The 16,176-nt window shown below is 51.3% G+C and overlaps 1 protein-coding gene across 6 annotated transcripts in view; it reads left to right on the top strand.

Annotated features, from left to right (window-relative positions):
• Positions 1–16,176, top strand: part of PCGF3 (polycomb group ring finger 3) — a 48,669-nt gene that overhangs the window by 18,730 nt on the left and 13,763 nt on the right. For 5 of the 6 annotated variants that reach the window (XM_032857011.1, XM_032857035.1, XM_032857040.1 and 2 more), the window contains 4 exons: positions 2,185–2,302; positions 3,659–3,755; positions 6,969–7,024; positions 15,805–15,915. In XM_032857011.1, coding sequence (XP_032712902.1) covers positions 2,185–2,302; positions 3,659–3,755; positions 6,969–7,024; positions 15,805–15,915 — 382 coding nt within the window. Of the gene's footprint in view, positions 1–219; positions 329–2,184; positions 2,303–3,658; positions 3,756–6,968; positions 7,025–15,804; positions 15,916–16,176 lie in introns of those variants that run through there. The other variant, XM_032857030.1, reaches the window with a different exon arrangement.

Raw genomic sequence — 16,176 nt, 5'->3', positions numbered from 1 at the left:
AGACTGCTGCTTCCTCCAGGGCCTTCGCCTCCTCATCCAGCCGGAAAGCCCTGGCCGGGCCCCCAGCCACACTCACTGTGCAGGCACGGCCAGCACTTGCCCTCGGGCCTCACACAGAGGGAAGTGGGTCTCAAGTCCTCTGCGTGGTTTGCTTGCTTTTCCCTTTTCATGAACAGCACTGAGCCACGAGCGCCCTCGCCCGGTGGCCTAGGAGCCATGTGCACTGTGCGGCCAGCCAGCCTCAGAGATGCCCTTGACTCCGATGTGTCTGTTTCTGGTCTTCATGCAGAGCTCTGTTACTGACGCTCACTTGGAGAACATTCACTCCGTGAGTATCCGCCGGAGCAGCATTCCGTGTCGGGTTCCTACTGCTGCTCTAACAAAGGACCAGCAGCACGAGTGCGTCATCTGACAGTCCCAAAGGTCAGAAGTCAAGGTGCCCACAGGCCTGACTCCTTCTGGCTCCAGGCGAGAATCGTGCTTTGTCTTTGCCAGCTTCTGGGGCACCTGCACCTTTGGCTGCACCTTCAAGCCAGCACCCTAGTATCTCCCAGTCTCTCTGCCTCTGACCCTCCCACCTCCCCGTTTCAGGGCTCTGTGATGGCATGGGGTCTATGGGGTCATCTGGGACCATCTCCTGCATGAGGTGACATACAGGTTTGGGGGTAGAATGTGGACATTCCCAAGAGCTGCTGTAACTCCTGGCACAGCTCAGGCGATGCAGTGACAAAACCAACCCTCATAGAGCCTGTGGTCTAGGGGGAGACAGGTGACCTGAGGGCAGAGCCAGGTACAGTGGCGTACCCCCCGCTCCCCGAGACAGAGACAACACGTCAGCACTTTGGCACACAGATGTTTGGGCTTTGATGATGTGTGTGCAACACTGATGTCCTGTGGGACAGTGACGGGGATCGGCAGGTCACCTTAGGAACCCCCAGTTCTGGGACTGGGTTGTGCTGGGCCAAGAGGCTACTGAGGCCCCAGGAAGGGTGAGGTCCAGGGGCTGGTTGGATTTCCCTTGGACAGGGCAGAGAGTAGGGGAGGAGGATCTGGAGCACCTGCTGGCTAAGTAAAATTGCTTTTGTAGCCAATTCTCAGTGGCAGTTTTCTGTCATTTACCATTTTAAACAATTGCAGCAAACATCTTTTGAACTTGTCCCATTATTAAGATAAATCTCTAGAAATGAGATGGCTCCTGTCCTATTTGGGGACATCTGACTGGCAGCCCTTTTGACCGTCTGCTTCCCTGGAACTGGTCAGGACTGAATGTCAACTGAATATTGGAAATACTGCCTTCTGATGCTGGAATGACATGTGGTATCACCTGCATTTGGACGTGTCCGTGGGCTGAGCACCTTTGCTTGTGCTTATCAGCTGTTTCTGTGTGTCCACACTGAGGCCTCGTCAAGGGACTTTGCTTCTCTTTCAGGTTGGGCCAGAGTCCCTCAGGGTCACTGACATCCCTCAGGGTCATTCTTGCCTGAGCTTGCCAGAGGAGCCAGAGGCTCTAGCAGTGACCCCGCAGCCTCCTGTCCCTGCACAGGTGGCCTGCTCCCCCAGCCTCTCTTCCTGCGGCTCCATGCATCTCCTGACTCACACCCCCAACATGGCTCCCTAGATGGCCTTAGTTCAGTCCCAAGCAGGAGAGGGTTGGGAGAGCCCTGAGGGGGGCAGTGTCGCAGTGGTTAAGGGGAAGTGGTCACACGTTTGCAGAGCGCTGCCCATTGGGACAGTCCCGGTTCTCTGTGAGAAGAGAACCTTTCAGCAGAACCTTACAGCACTCCCTTCTATAGACGGGAAGCCGGGCCACACAGTTTCTATGGTGTGGACCTGGCCCTCCATCACACTGAGCCCTTCTGTGCTGGAACTTGATTTACATTGGGCCTGAAACTTTGATGGAGCACATGGGAGTATTTTGGGGGCATCTGAGGGCACAGTCAGTTGGGCGTCCGACTCTTGGTTTTGGCTCACGTCGTGATCTCAGGGTCGTGAGATCAAGCCCTGCATCGGGCTCCTTGCTCAGTGGGAGTCTGCTGAAGATTTCTCTCCCCCTCTGCCCCTCCCCCGACTCATGCTGTCTTTCTCCCTCTCTCTCTAAAAATAAATCTGGGGAAAAAAAAAAAGAAAGAAAGAAGCACATGGGACTATTTCAGATATTAGTTAATAAGTGGTTTTCTCTTGCAGAAGCCAAAGATGTTGACCAGAAAGATTAAACTCTGGGACATAAACGCCCACATCACCTGCCGCCTATGCAGCGGATATCTCATCGACGCGACTACGGTGACCGAGTGTCTGCACACGTGTATGTGGGGAATATTCTAGAACATGGTCTTTGGCAGCTGTGGGGGGGATGTGACTGAGTGTCTGCACACGTGTATGTGGGGAATATTCTAGAACATGGTCTTTGACAGCCGTGGCGGGGGAATGTGACCAAGGTCTGTATACGTGTATGTGGGGAATATTCTAGAACATGGTCTTTGACAGCCGTGGTGGGATGTGACTCTCTGCATACTCGTGGGCGGAATGTCTTAGAACGTGGCCTTTGACTGCTTCTAGCCTTGGGGTTTCTTGGTCCCTGGGCTTGCTTTCTTTCCTTCCTTCCTTTCTTTTTTCTTTCTTTCCTTCCTTTTCTTCTCTTTTCCTTTTCTTTCTTTTCTTTTCTCTTCTTTCTTTCACCAAAACCTTTTAGCTCAAGCAGAAAGCAAGACACAGAAGCAGGAATAAAGATTATCTTAAATCAAAAAAATTAGTTCAAATTTAAAAAAATATATTATGGGTAGTTTCAGTAGAAATATCATTTAAGAAAGCTAAAAATAGGAAAAATTTAGTTATTTCCATGTAACAGCAAAACCAGTGTAACTGTGTTATGACAATATTCATTTTTAGTGGACAGAAATGCTTACTTTTTAAAATTTCCAAATGAATTCCTTAAACTTTCTGAACGGGGAAATGTGGTTTGGCTCCTCGAGGCTGATGGGCTTGTGTTGTGCTATTTAGAAGACTCTTAGCTTGTGCTGGACTTGGGTGTTTTAAGCCCCATCTTGAGTGAACATTTAGCAGGTGCAGTTTACCCGAAGCTAGCCTCCATGATGGGGGCTGAGGGGGCCAGGCAGGAACCCCCTGTAAAGACAGGGTCTTTGCCGTAAGACCAGTGCCTGGAATGCAGGTGACTTTGGATCCTGTATTTTCCGCTTTAGAAAATAAAATATTTGCCAGTTTTGATAGAACTTTTATTTTAAAGGTAATTGTAGCTTTAAATTGTTATTCTCTGTTGAATTTTCTCGAATTTTGTTGTACACAGAAAATCTCGTGATTTTTCTTTAGACAAACATGAAAATTTTAAGTTTTAGCCCCTGTGGTGAGAATATTGGGATGAGACCCTGACGTGCATTCTAGTGATGTCTCTGCTCTTGACCTCTGGGCACCCCCTCCTCACTCAGGTTCCTCCTGAGTCCCTCCTACCCTTAGCCCTCAGACCTGCTGAGTGAGCACATGAGACTTCACCGTGGTTGGTGAGACCCGAGAGGCAGGTGTCCCATCGAAGCAGCCACATGCGCGGTGGTCAGTGGGTCTGCGCATGGCCCAGGTGTGAGCCGAGCCCAAGGAGGCACCGGCATTCTGCTCTCACTTTCTGACATGTGTGTGCTTTCGCAAACAGTCTGTCGGAGTTGCCTGGTCAAGTACTTGGAAGAGAACAACACCTGCCCCACTTGTAGGATCGTGATCCACCAGAGTCACCCACTGCAATACATTGGGTAAGTGCCTCCAGGGCCCCCGGGCACAGTTTCTGGCCTCGTTCCCTGTCAGGGCCTTGCCCTGGCCTGTGTGCTTGGCCACCCTGCCAGCCAAGTCAGACCAGGGAGCACCGGGGCTGCTCCCACAAGTTTCCAGGAGTATTTGCTCAAATTGAATAATCTGAGGAACCTCAGGACCCACATGGATTTCACTGGTTTTAAACTGAAGTTTGCTCTAAAGCGGGTAGCAGCCCTCGGCCCGCCTTTCTGTTATGGAATGAGTGGTCCTAGGCCCCTTGCTTGTGGCCTGCATCTTGCTTCTCACAGCTGGTGGCCCTGTTGGCCACGGCCACCTTCTTGGGTGAGGGGGGCGTCCGGGTTGGCTTGTGGCTCTTATGTGGAGTTTTAAATGGCTTCCAGGTTTGAGGGGCTGTCCTAAAGGAAATGAAAGCACTCCCCTACCACGTGGGAGCAGCAGAGGTAGGTCTGGAGATCTGTTCTGAACCACTCATAAGGGTGTGCACAGGAGAGTTTAAAAACATGTGAGCAGCTGGCGTCGGCGCAGCGAGAAGCCGCTCCCAGATCAAGAGGTAGAAATCACCAGGCCCAGAAGACCCCGCCCAGTAGCCCACTGTTCCTGGACAACATACCTTAGTCTCCTTTGTCCAGCTCACTACAGGGGGGACCAGTGGTGTGTTTGTGCGCCTTGCCCTTGACCCATCCTGTTCTCCAGACCAGTTAGTTAATATGGGACCCTGTGGCCAGGGCACACTGGGGTGTCCACAGCGGGCGCTCAGTGCTGCTCTGGGGTTTGCCGTATAGGTGTCTCTTCTTTGCCATCCCTCAGGGCAGGGTGTTGGGATGTAGAGCTCTCGTACCTTCCGGTGCTCTCCTGGGCTATTGTGGACTGCATTCTTGCTGTTTGGTGTGCTCTTGACCCTGATTATCAGTGAGCACCAGCCTCCTCCCAAATGTTACCTGGCCATTCAGGTTTCTGGGAAGTGTCTCTTCATATCTCATTTCATTTTTCTACTGGGTTCTTTGTTTTATTTGTTCTGCTTTAAAGAAATGCTTTATATATTCTGGGCACTAATTGTTGGCAGTGTCTATGTATGTGTTTCCTGTCTTGGGGGGTGTAGCTTTGTAGAGCACAGGGGGGCTTTCCTGATGTGATCTGTAGAAGGCAGGTGGTGGTAGGAGCTTCACGCCGGTGGAAAGCTGTAGAGACTCTGGCCCTCCCTCCCAGAATTCCAGGGCCCCTCTCCTGTGCTCTGGGGTAGGCAGGGTGTTCTGGAGAACAGAAACACTTTAGCAGTCCCAGACCGTGGTGTTCTAGGCATAGCCTAACCTGTAACACAAGGAAGGGGAGCTAGCCGGGTGCACAGGCCAGGGCCTGCCTTCTCTCTCTGTGGTGATGATGTGGTGACCAGGGCCAGGGGGTTGAGGTGCAGAGCTGCGGGGAGATGCGCAGCCCTGAGGCCTGCCATGGGCTCTGCGCTCCACAGTGGCTCTTTCCTGCTAATCTTGTCCCTTACTCCTTGACCTCTGTGCTTTGTCTGGAACTATACTGTTTTACCCATCCTAATGCCAGCTCTGCTGTTGGCTCAGAGCCTTCTTCCTGACATACCTTTGTCTTACACACTTGGCCCAGCCTTCTGCTCTGATTCTGCTACACTTTGACGGTGAGGTTGCCCCAAAGGAAGGGCCTTCACCTTTGGGCTGGGGCAGAGTGGGAAGAGGGCACTTAGGATGGGGCAGCGGGGCCTGGTGGCCCCGTGCTGGGCCCCAGGCAGTGGCTCAGGCCTTAGGAGGTAAGATGATGCCATGGGGTGCTGGCTGAAGATAGGTGTTGAGTCCTAGCTTCTAGGGTCTGGAGGATCTATGAGGCAGCTCTGCCCTTCAGGCTTCAGCTTCAAGCCAAGGACCTTGGCCATGTGAGCCATGTCAAGAGAGGAGCTAAGAGGGTGTGTGGCCTGTAGCGTGGAGTGTGAACATGAACCCTGCAAAGGAATTGGCTCTGTTTCAAGGGTTTGCCCTGAATGTAGCTGACACCAGGAAGAAGGCCTTGTGCTGTTGTGCCTCCTGGCACCCTCCCCGAGGAGAGTCCGCCGAGCCCTCCACTCAGTGCTGTGGGTCTCTGGCCATGCAGGCAGGGTCTAGCCCAGTCATTCGGAGGACCTAGGATAGAGCTCTTTGGCAGGGTTCCGTCCAGCATCCTCTCCTTAGGGATCGGGTGAGCTTTCCGCAAAGCTGGTGAGGGTGGAGTCAGCGAGCAAGCGAGTCGTGTGTACTCCAGGCCAGTGGTGGTTCCGAATGCTTATCCATGTGCATGTGTCTGTCACCCGTACACACACGTGAATGTGAGCGTTGGGACGTGAAATGCATTTCTTAGTGTGCAGCACGATCAGAAGGGTTGAGAAACCCTGCGTCCGTCTGCCACAGGCTGAGTTGTCAGCCCAGTGTCTAGTAGAACTTTAGAGTTGTTGGAAGCAGTGAGCAGTGGTCTCTGCGGGACCCGGTCCCCCAGCGTTTCTGGCAGAATTGTGAGCCTGGTGAGCGGCTGCTGTGTGCCCAGTCCTGTCCTAGCTCTCGCAGCTAAATATCTGATCTGTGGAGCAGAGCTGTTTGTCAATTGGTTACAAGGTACCTATCTGTGTTCTTAAGGTTTTCATTTTAATGGACGATGTTTGAAAACAGTTATTCAATGTATTAATAATTTATGTTCAAAAATAACAAACTGGAGTGGTATACTTCAGATACTGTGCTCATGTAACCTTTTCAGAAAACCTTCATAGGTAGATCATAAAGACCACCAGAAGGGCCTGATCTTAGCACCTTTTCTCTGCATTTTTGAGAATGTTAAAGAAAACTTCCTGTCTAGTGGAGACCCCAGGAAGCACCAGTGGACAAGGCGGGGTTGGCGGTGTGCGGCTGGACAGACCACACCAGGCCACAGCTCTGTGTTGGCTCCACATTCAGCAGGCAGAGGGCACTCATCCCCTAGAGGATCTTTGTGCCACTGCTGCTTGAAATGTTCTTAAGCTTCTAGAACCTGAATTAAATGATGCATTAATTCAGATCATATATAACTTCTGCTAGCACATTTTTTTAAGTGCAAACTAGAAGCAAAATTCAACCAAGATTTAGAATTTGCGACTGTGAATTTTGCTGTTGTAAAGGGAAGATGTGCCCGGGTGTTTTGGCTGACCTGACCTGTTGTGTTCTTTTTGCCAGTCATGACAGAACCATGCAGGACATTGTTTACAAACTGGTTCCAGGCCTCCAGGAAGGTGAGTGTCAGAGTGTCTCTCTCAGACTGTGGAGTCTGTAGCACGGCCTCTGGGAGGCTTTCCTCATGGGGGTCCTGGACCTGGAGGGAGGCCCCTTCTGTGGCAGCAGCACCGCCTGTCTTGTCCCCACGCTGAACTCACGAGTACCATGGTGCTGGCTTCTTCCACTGTCCGCCTTGCCGGCTCCTGCGTTCAGAGGGGCCGAGTTGAGCATGCAGCCTCACTGAGGCAGCCTCCCTAATTGCATACACACCACCAGTAGCCGGGGTGTGGATAAAGTTTACCTGCATCTAAAGTCCAATCTCATTGAGAATTAAAAAGAAATACTTACTATGTAGTATAAGTATCCTGAAAGTAGAAATAGCAGTTATTATTTTACACTTTCCTGCAGTCCTGAACACAGAGAGTGTTGCTGCCCCTCTTCGTGGGGGTGGTGAGGGGGCGATGGGGAGGGACGTTGGCCTCAGGGTCCCACTCAGGATCCGAGGGTGCTGTGCTTGCTGATGAAACTCCGTACGCTGTCCTTCAGAGATAAAATATGTTAGGGATTCCTTTTGGCTGTTTTCTCCTTGTAATGTTTCAAAGGAAGGTTGTAATTGAATATACAGCTCACTGTGTAAGCTTAGAAGATACTCATCTAGCTTTTCCAACATAACAGTGCTATTAGTCTTTTCTTCACCATTCACAAGGTCATTTATATAAAAAGAATTTAAGTTTCCTGAGTAAAATGTAGATGGAAACAGTCATCTTTTGATACCCCGAAGTTTTTAGTCCTAAAGCAAAGAATACATCAAAATAAAACACCAGTACCTTAAAAAATTATTACAGAGTATTTTAAACACAAAAGCAGGCAGAAGCACGTACGGAATCCCATGTGTTTATTATCCGGCATCCGCAGTTTCCCAGCTCACAGTGAGTCCTGTTTCATTGACTGCTCCCGCCCATCTTCTGCCAAAAGATAAGGTTCTTCTTAATACACGTAACCACAAAACCTTTATCAATCTAAGAAAATAATAGTAACCCCTTGGTATCAAACAGCCAGTCAGTGCCAACATTTCTAACCGCCTTGAGAATACCACATTTTCTGAGCTTGTTTTAGCTTATTTCAGTGAGGATCCGGGTTAGGTCGCCCCCAGGCCGACTGCTCTGCGGCCTCCCGGCCTCTCCTGTCTCCCAAGTCTAGACTTGCCGAGGGCACCCCAGTTCCTGAACTGGTGGCCTCTGCAGGCCTGACCTGATTCTGGCTCGTGTTTCTGGCAAGTCCCACTCCGGTGGTTATCCTGCCTGAACAGGTGCGTTTGGCCTGTGTGTCCTGTAGCTGCAGCCATCCTGCACGAAGAGCGTCAGTCTGGGACACGTTAGGAGCAGTCCAATCCGCCTCTTCCGATCTGCCTCTTCCAGGCCTGACCTGGCCATGTACCGGGTAGACCACGTGCACAGAGCCGTGCATCACCGCAGGGTTCCTGAGGCCCATTCACATCAACAGGCAGAACTGAGTTTGTCTTTCCTTTGTATACAGCCAGCCGGGCCTTCAGGCCCCTCCAGCCACCGTCAGTGGATGGAAACGCATGCACATGTTCACAGCATGTAGGGGTCCTTGTCCTTTCTGAAGCCCTGGTGCTCCCATCCGTGGCCTCCGACAGCACCCCAGGAGTCTGGGGTGGCCCTGCTTGCCCGGCAGGCAGGTTCTGGGCTCCTCTTGGTGACTTCCTGTCCTCTCACCACAGAGTCTGGGTGCCGGCCATGGGTGAGATGCCCGGCAACACAGTTGTAACGGAGGTCTTGTTGGTGGAGACCATGTGCAAGTGCAGTGATGCCGGCTGACTGAGCCAGTCGCCCTCTCTCCGCCTTGGGCCGGGGTCTCTCTTCTGGCAGACCAGATGCTCGGCTTCTCTGGCCCTCAGACTTGCAGCCCTATGTTGCTCTTCACAAGAACAGCATGGCTTTGAAACCCTCAACAGTGTGGCCACTGTCACGCTGCAGGCTGCCTGCAGCCCCTTTGTCATGTCAGCTGTGCCCACAGCTGCACACCTGATTTCTCAGGTGGAGGCCCCATTCTGGAGGCTGCACATGCTGCCTCCCGGGCCTCGGAGCTGCGCCTCCTCGGGTTCCACCTCCGCTGCTGCCCTCTTGCCAGCTGTTTCTCTGTTCCCCGTAGACAAGGTCTTCTTGGTGGAGAATTTGTTTTTCAGTTGTCTTTTGTTTCCTTTTTTAATAATTTTTGAAAATCTGCCTTTGAAGAGGCCACATTTTATAAAATTTAATCAAATGATCTATGTTTTATGTCGGCTACCCCTCCCTGCTTTACACAGCCTGTAGCTTGCTCCTTCTGCCTGGGTGCCACAGAGGCACTCGCCGGGATGTGGGGCTCTGCCCGTCTGACAATGGCTGTGGGGGTCCTTTTGCTCCTGGAGACTCCTCCTTACAGATACTTAGGACGTTCCCATGGTTGGCTTTAACCGAAGGGAAGGGGTGTGCCGATCACCCTTTTGCATACTTTTATGGGAGTGGGTGAATATATTGGGCTTTATTCTGGAAGTAGAATCACTAGGCCAAGGGTTCTGCATTTTTCTTTCTTTCTCTTGCCTCTTGGCCCTGCCTAGAGTAGGTGTCGGCAAGCTGCAGGCCAGATCTGGCTTGGTGCCTGTCTTCACGGGGCTCGTGAGCCAAGAATGTTTTTTACACTTTTGTAAGGTTGGGAAAAGTCAAAAGAATAACATTTGTGATGTGAAATTGAATTGAAATTAATTAATTAATTGAAATTCCATTGTCTCTTAAGTAGTGTTATTGGAGCACAGCGTGCTTACTCCTCTTTGTATTGTTTGTGCTAGCGTCGCGCCCCGAGCAGGCACTGGTGGCAGACCGGGTGCGGGGTGGGGGAGGCCTCGCCGTTTCGCACACCATGGATCCAGAAACACAGGCATAGCTTGCCAGCTTTTCGAGAGCCGTGTGCCACTGCTGACTCTGTTGTCCGCGCCTACCCATCACGTCAGAACCCGAAGAAAGGAAAGTGTGGGCTCCAGATGCTGCCTGTTTAAGCCACAGGGATGCGTCGATGGAGCTATCCTCGCGAACCAATGGTGCCATGCTGAGCCACCGTGCTGGGGTAAAGGAGCAGAACCAGACTGAATACGCAGGAAGGAAAAAAAAAATCTAAAATAGAGTAGCTCATCACAGCAGAATTTCTTCACAAAAATAAAAAGTGACGATACGGCTGCAGCGGAGTAGGTTTCTGACTGGCTGGTGTGTTAGCCAAACAGGGGATCCATTTACCCTCAGTCCAGTCTTGTTTGACACCAGCAGCCAAAGGACAGACTGGCTTTGGAGGCAGCTTCTGGGAGCTGCATCAGTCGTCGCGGAGGAAGCCAAGCTGGTGGTTCTGAGTGTCCAGTCCGCTCAGCCGTTCGCATGGGGAGCTTGCAGTGACCAGAGACAACGTCTCTCCGAGCGGTGCACACAGAGCAGCTGCCACCGGGAATCTTCAAGGGGTTGAGAAACTTCCAGTCCAGTACAACCAGAAGTGGCATCCGCTCAGCTGTGTTCCAGCCAGCAGGGGCGGGAACGTGTGTGGGGCAGGAAGATGCTCAGTTGGATGGACGAACTGCACCTGTGTAAATGGAAGGTATCTGGGGGAACGTCGTATTCACCAACAGGAATACTGCTGAGATGACTCTTTCCTGTGTCACTGGACCCATGGTGTCCGCAGCAGACTTCATTCACTTTCAGTTGTCACCATCCCCCGGCGTTGGAGGTCCTGTCCAAAGCGGAGGCTGAACATCCCAACTTTCCCTCCCACTCAGCCTTTTAAGGCTTCAGGCTGGCAAAGTGTGTGTGTGGTGGGGTTTGGAGCTGTGGGGGGAGGAAATTTTCAGAGTGGAAAGAAGCACCTTTAACGTTGAAGGACTTCAGGAAGTACCTTTTTCCAAAGACTCGACAATGCTCCTAATGAAGTCAGGCAGCGTGACTTGGGCACAGACTCCCTGCGGTGAGGTGCTGCCCTCTGGACGTGGTGCTGTCAGAAGCAAGAGGAGGCAGGAAATCTCCGAGCTCATATGGACTGGGAGCAGCCTTCTTTCTGAGCTCTGGCTACAGGCCCAGGACCTCGACCTCAGTCCACATGTCAGAGTCCACTGACTGTGCTGCTTCCATCCACCCTCCAGGAGGAGCAGTGAGCCCTGTGATGGCGCCACAAGGGACGACACCGGGAGAAAAGGCCCCCCAGGGTTCTGGGAGCACCCCCTCACTGATGCATGAGCCCAAGAGGTCATGTGCTTGTGGACTGATGCCAGCATTTCTGTGTGAAAAGACATTTTCAGAAATGAAAATTTGTAAAATCTCATTTGAGATGAACATGTATAATCAGTTTAGATGATAAGGAACACTAACTTTTAACCCCGATTAAATATCATCCCCCTAAAAGAAGTCCGTTTCTCTTGTTAGCAGCCTATGATACAAAAAAAACGTCCTCAATTATAGTTTTACCATATTTTGAAGTTTCATGACTGCTGGTTTCCAGTTCCTCACATGAAGAGCTTGGAAGTCACCACTCTGTCCTAACAAATAAGCTGAACAGACTGAGAAATCAGCCACTTTTCTTATATTGTAAGAAGGATGGACACAGGGGAAACTGCTGCCCCAAGATTGGAGAAACTGGATATGGGGGCCCCGGCTTCCCAGGGCAGAGACTCGGGAGCGGAACCCTCCCTGGGAACTGGCACAGGGCCAGAAGCCTGTACTTGAGGAATTGCTGGAGGCTCCATGCAGACAAGTCAGTATCAAGTATCATGAGCTTCGCCCCCAGGATCTCAGCCATGGTCCCTCAGTGCTTTGGGCAGGGGAAGAAGAGGAGCCATTCAGCAGCACTTCTACCAGGGCCTGCCCACCGGGGAAACTAGCTGAGCGAGGGGAGCTGGTCTTCCCACCCACAGCGCGAGAACACAGCTGGGATGCGCTGACCAAGCCCAGAGTGGAGGCCCTGGCCGAGGATCACAGAGCCCTTCCCCTTCCCCACCCCCACCATGTCACTGAAGGCCTCTCCCTGGCACATCGCAGGTGGCTCACCAGAAAACATGACAAGGACCACTGAAAGACAGAAGCGGAGTTTCAGGACACAGAACAAGTACCAGAACCGGGCATGGCAGGGATATGGGAATTGTCAGACTGGAATTGAAAACAAACGCAACAAATATGCTAAAGGCTCCAATGGGTAACGTGGACCAGAATAGCTGGGCAGTGTAAGCAGAAGGACGGAAACCCTAAGGAAGACGCAAAAAGAAATGCCAGACATAAAACCATAGTAGCAGAAATAAAGAAAGCCTGGGCCAATTAGTAACACGACTTGTGTAGGGTTCTGTCAACAGAAGCTAACCAAAATCAGAGTCTTCAAGGGTGAGCGACTGCCGCAAAGGTGTACCGTACATGGGACGGGAACACAAGAAGCAGAGGAGAGAGAGAAGGAACAGCAGAAACACGTGAGCTGATCATGACTGAGATTTTCCCCAAACTAACATCGGGCACCAAACCCCGGACCCCGGACGCTCAGAGAACACCAGTCAGGATCAGTGCCAGGAACGTGAGACCTATGCATATCATTTTCCAGCTACAGAGTAATCAAACTAAATGAGGCAGAGGGAGAAAACACCTTATTACAGAAGAGCAAAGGTAAAAATCCACCTGGCTTCTCCAAAGCCACGCCAGCAAGGAGACCGGAAAGTACAGTGTTTGGTGTTGAGAGAAGAAACCACTGGCCAGAGTTGTGTGTTCTGCAGAAGGCAAGGAAAAATAGCTTCTCTGGGAGCCAGAGGTCTCGGGAACTTGTCGGACTGCATAAGAAGTTCTTCCAAGACGAGGAGGTGCCAGAGGTTGGAAACTTTGACCCACATGAAAGAAGGAAGAGCATCAAAGAAGGGATTGTGAAGGTAAAGTGGAGCTTTTTTCTTCATCTGACAGATGACAGTTTATTCAAAATAAGAGCCAGAATGTACTCATTATACTTACATAAAACATTTGCCTTCTCCCTGGTTCCAGACCTGCCTATGTCGTACCTCGGTGTTGCTGCGTAGCTCATGCAGCCCCAGTGTCCACTGCGTCCAATGACGGGACGCTTGCGAGGCCCCGGGCTAGTCCTCCACACTGGGTGTTCGGTCTGAGTGGTGCACGTGGATGTCCTCGTCTCAGGCCGGATCCGGGGGCAGGGGGAGTGGGTTTCAACCTGAGTGTGAAGTCGGCCATGGGACCCCATATGTGCCCACGTCATTGAGGAGGCGCTGAGAGCGCCAGGGAAGGACACGGACTCGGGCCCAGTATGGCCTTGCGTTTATCACTGCCCTGGATTCTCCTAGATCCTAGTTACACCAGGATCTGTAATTTTTATAAAATTTTATAAAACTATTTTATAAACTTTATTATTTTGTGTTTATTTATTTTTATTTATAAATTTATTTTATAAAATTTATTATTTTATAAATTATAAAATTGTAATTTTTATAAAAAACGAGATCATGCTACATAGTCTTTTCCATGATGACCTACTGTGCTTGTTCCACACCAGTAATAGGACCTTGGGGCGCCTGGTGGCTCATTCGGTTGCGTGTCAGACTCATGACTTAGGCTCAGGTCATGATCTCAGGGTTGTGGGATCGAACCCTGCACCAGGCTCTGTGCTCAGTGGAGAGCCTACTTAAAATTCTTTCCCTTTCCCTCTCTCTCTGCCCCTCCCCTCACTCACACATGTGCTTGCTTGCTTTCACGCTCACTCTCTCCCTAAAATAAATAACTAAATCTTTAAAAAAATATGTGACTTGTATCTTTTTTTTTTTTTTTTAAGTGGGCTCCACACCCAGCATGGAGCCCAATGTGGGGTTTCAACTCACAACCCTGAGATCAAGACCTGAGCTGAGATCAAGAGTCAGTCACTTAACCAACTGACACCCCCAGATGCCCCCAATATGTATCATTTTTAGTGGCTACATGGTATTCTACTAAGCAGAAGGCCTTATCCCAGGGTAGCAGATACATTAGGTTTATCTCACATGTTGACTGTCCGTAGTGGATGGCATTTGGGATGGAGTGTTGAGAAGGATTCTGAGGCTTTCTTGGCCTCGCCCTTCTGGCTGGCCCAGCCCCCATTCAGACTTGTTTCTGGCCCTTCAGTGTTGTGAATAAGGCCCCAGGGACTGTGTGCCTCCCCCTGTCCTTATGCACTAGGGTGGTTATTCTTTAGGACAGATTACCAGCAGAATTTGGGGGGCCAGCGGTTAAGTTTTTAAATAGTTTTAAATAGCAAGTTACCTTGCTGAAAATTTACCCCAAGGGACATTTGTGTGCTGATCTGTTCCTGACATGGAGTATTAATTTCAATATTCCCTTCACTCTGAGAGGTGAAAAATTTTTAATGACAATTAAAACAAGGTATTGGAAGCAGCGTCATTTGAGCGTTAGGCGAGAACTCTTGCGCGCTGTTGGGCGGGACCGCGCTGTACTTGGAGAAGCTGGGGGGAGTGGCCTCATGCCGTCAAGCCCTGCTCTTCACACCTTTATTGCTGAACTAGCTTGGATATGTATATTTCATTTCTTTCTGAGCTAATCCCAAATTTTCCAGACCAGTCTTCTGGTTTGGCACTTTGCCGTATATGGTTCCAGCACCCCATGTCCCCTCTAGGCAGTAGAGCCATCCCTTTAGTTCTGAGGGGCGGCCACTTTGTGCCTGAGCCTGTTGTCCCCCTGCACCCATGTGCTCCTGCGGGATCGGTCATGCGGAGCATCGTGCAGGTCCAGGTTGTGACCAAGACGTATTCCTGGCCCCATGGAGCTCATGCTATAGGGGAGGACACAGGTGCAGGTAAAAAGTGCAACAGAGTGTTACGGGGTTAAGTACACAGAAGTGTTTTTCATAGAGTGATTTACAGGCTATTAGTTTGAGCTGCTTGGGTTTAAAGTTTCTTTGCTGCCTGCCGTGGGGCCCCGAGCAATGACTAATTGCTTCGTTGTCTGGGTGTATGGTTTACAATCCTTTTCTGCTCAGAGTCGGCCTTTCAGCCTGCTGCCCCTGCCCTCTCCTGGCCTGGCCGCCACTCTACACGGGGGGGCTTCCTCTGGTGCAGCCGGCAGCAACTGGCCTGCCAACCCCAGGGAGTGGGGTGCTAGCTGACATCACTTCTGAGGAGGGGAGTGGAAGGCAGTGTGGTGGCGTGGCTTCTGCCCCCAAAGGAACCTTCCTGCGGGTTGAGGGGCAGCTCCACTGCCTCCCCAGGATTCTGTGAGCTGTGATGGCATGCCACAGACACCAGGGGCCACTCTTTACCCCGTGCCTGGCACCCCGGGGTGGCCCTCTGTTGCTGGGAGAGGACACTGCATGTCAGCAGCACTCGGATGCGGGCAGTGCCAGAAAGCCCGAGTCTGTCACTGAGCCGCCCAGCGGTCTGCGGGTCCTGTGTGTGGGCCACTGAGGAGTCCCAGAACATTGAGCAGGCGCCCTGTGCTGAGAATGGCAGTCTTGGGTCTGAGGGTGGGGAGTGGCCTGCAGCTTGCGGTCAGGGGTCTGTGCGTCCCCATGCCCTTGTGCTGGCAGTTTCAGCCTGGTGCCCGGTGCGTCCTCCAGTCAGGGCCCCACGGCTCTGAGGTTCAGAGGGTGACAGTCCAGAGTTGTCTTCTCGTTAGTGGCAGCCATCAAAACCCCCCAGATCCAGATCTGTTGTTCGCTTCACATGACATTTGTGAACAGAATTTTCATGTGATTCACTGCCTTCTTAAGATTAAGAGTATGTATTCATTTTCAATAGCGGAAATGAGGAAACAGAGGGAATTCTACCACAAGTTAGGCATGGAAGTGCCTGGAGATATCAAGGGGGAGACCTGTTCTGCAAAACAGCACCTAGATCCCCATCGGAACGGTGAGTGGGCTCCGGCGTGCCTGCAGCCAAGGCTGGGCTTTGGTATGAACCCCTTTCTTAGGATGGGCTGTGCCCCCTCCATAGTTTGTGGTACAACCTGGGAGTTTCTGGGGCCCAGCTAAGAAACGGGAGACAGAGGGGGCCCCCACGAGTACCTGGAGGTGGGGTGCTGTGCAGGTGGGCCTCCTGAGACTTCCCTTCAGTTTGTCCTGCTTCAGTGTAAAATTAGTGGTATTTTCAAGTTGGTACATATTAAAACAA

Source organism: Lontra canadensis, unplaced genomic scaffold (genome assembly GCF_010015895.1).
Source record: "Lontra canadensis isolate GAN:19392208 unplaced genomic scaffold, GSC_riverotter_1.0 scaffold1, whole genome shotgun sequence".
NCBI lineage: Eukaryota > Metazoa > Chordata > Mammalia > Carnivora > Mustelidae > Lontra > Lontra canadensis.
Note: the sequence above shows the minus strand (reverse complement) of the source record. Positions and strands in the feature narration are given on the sequence as shown.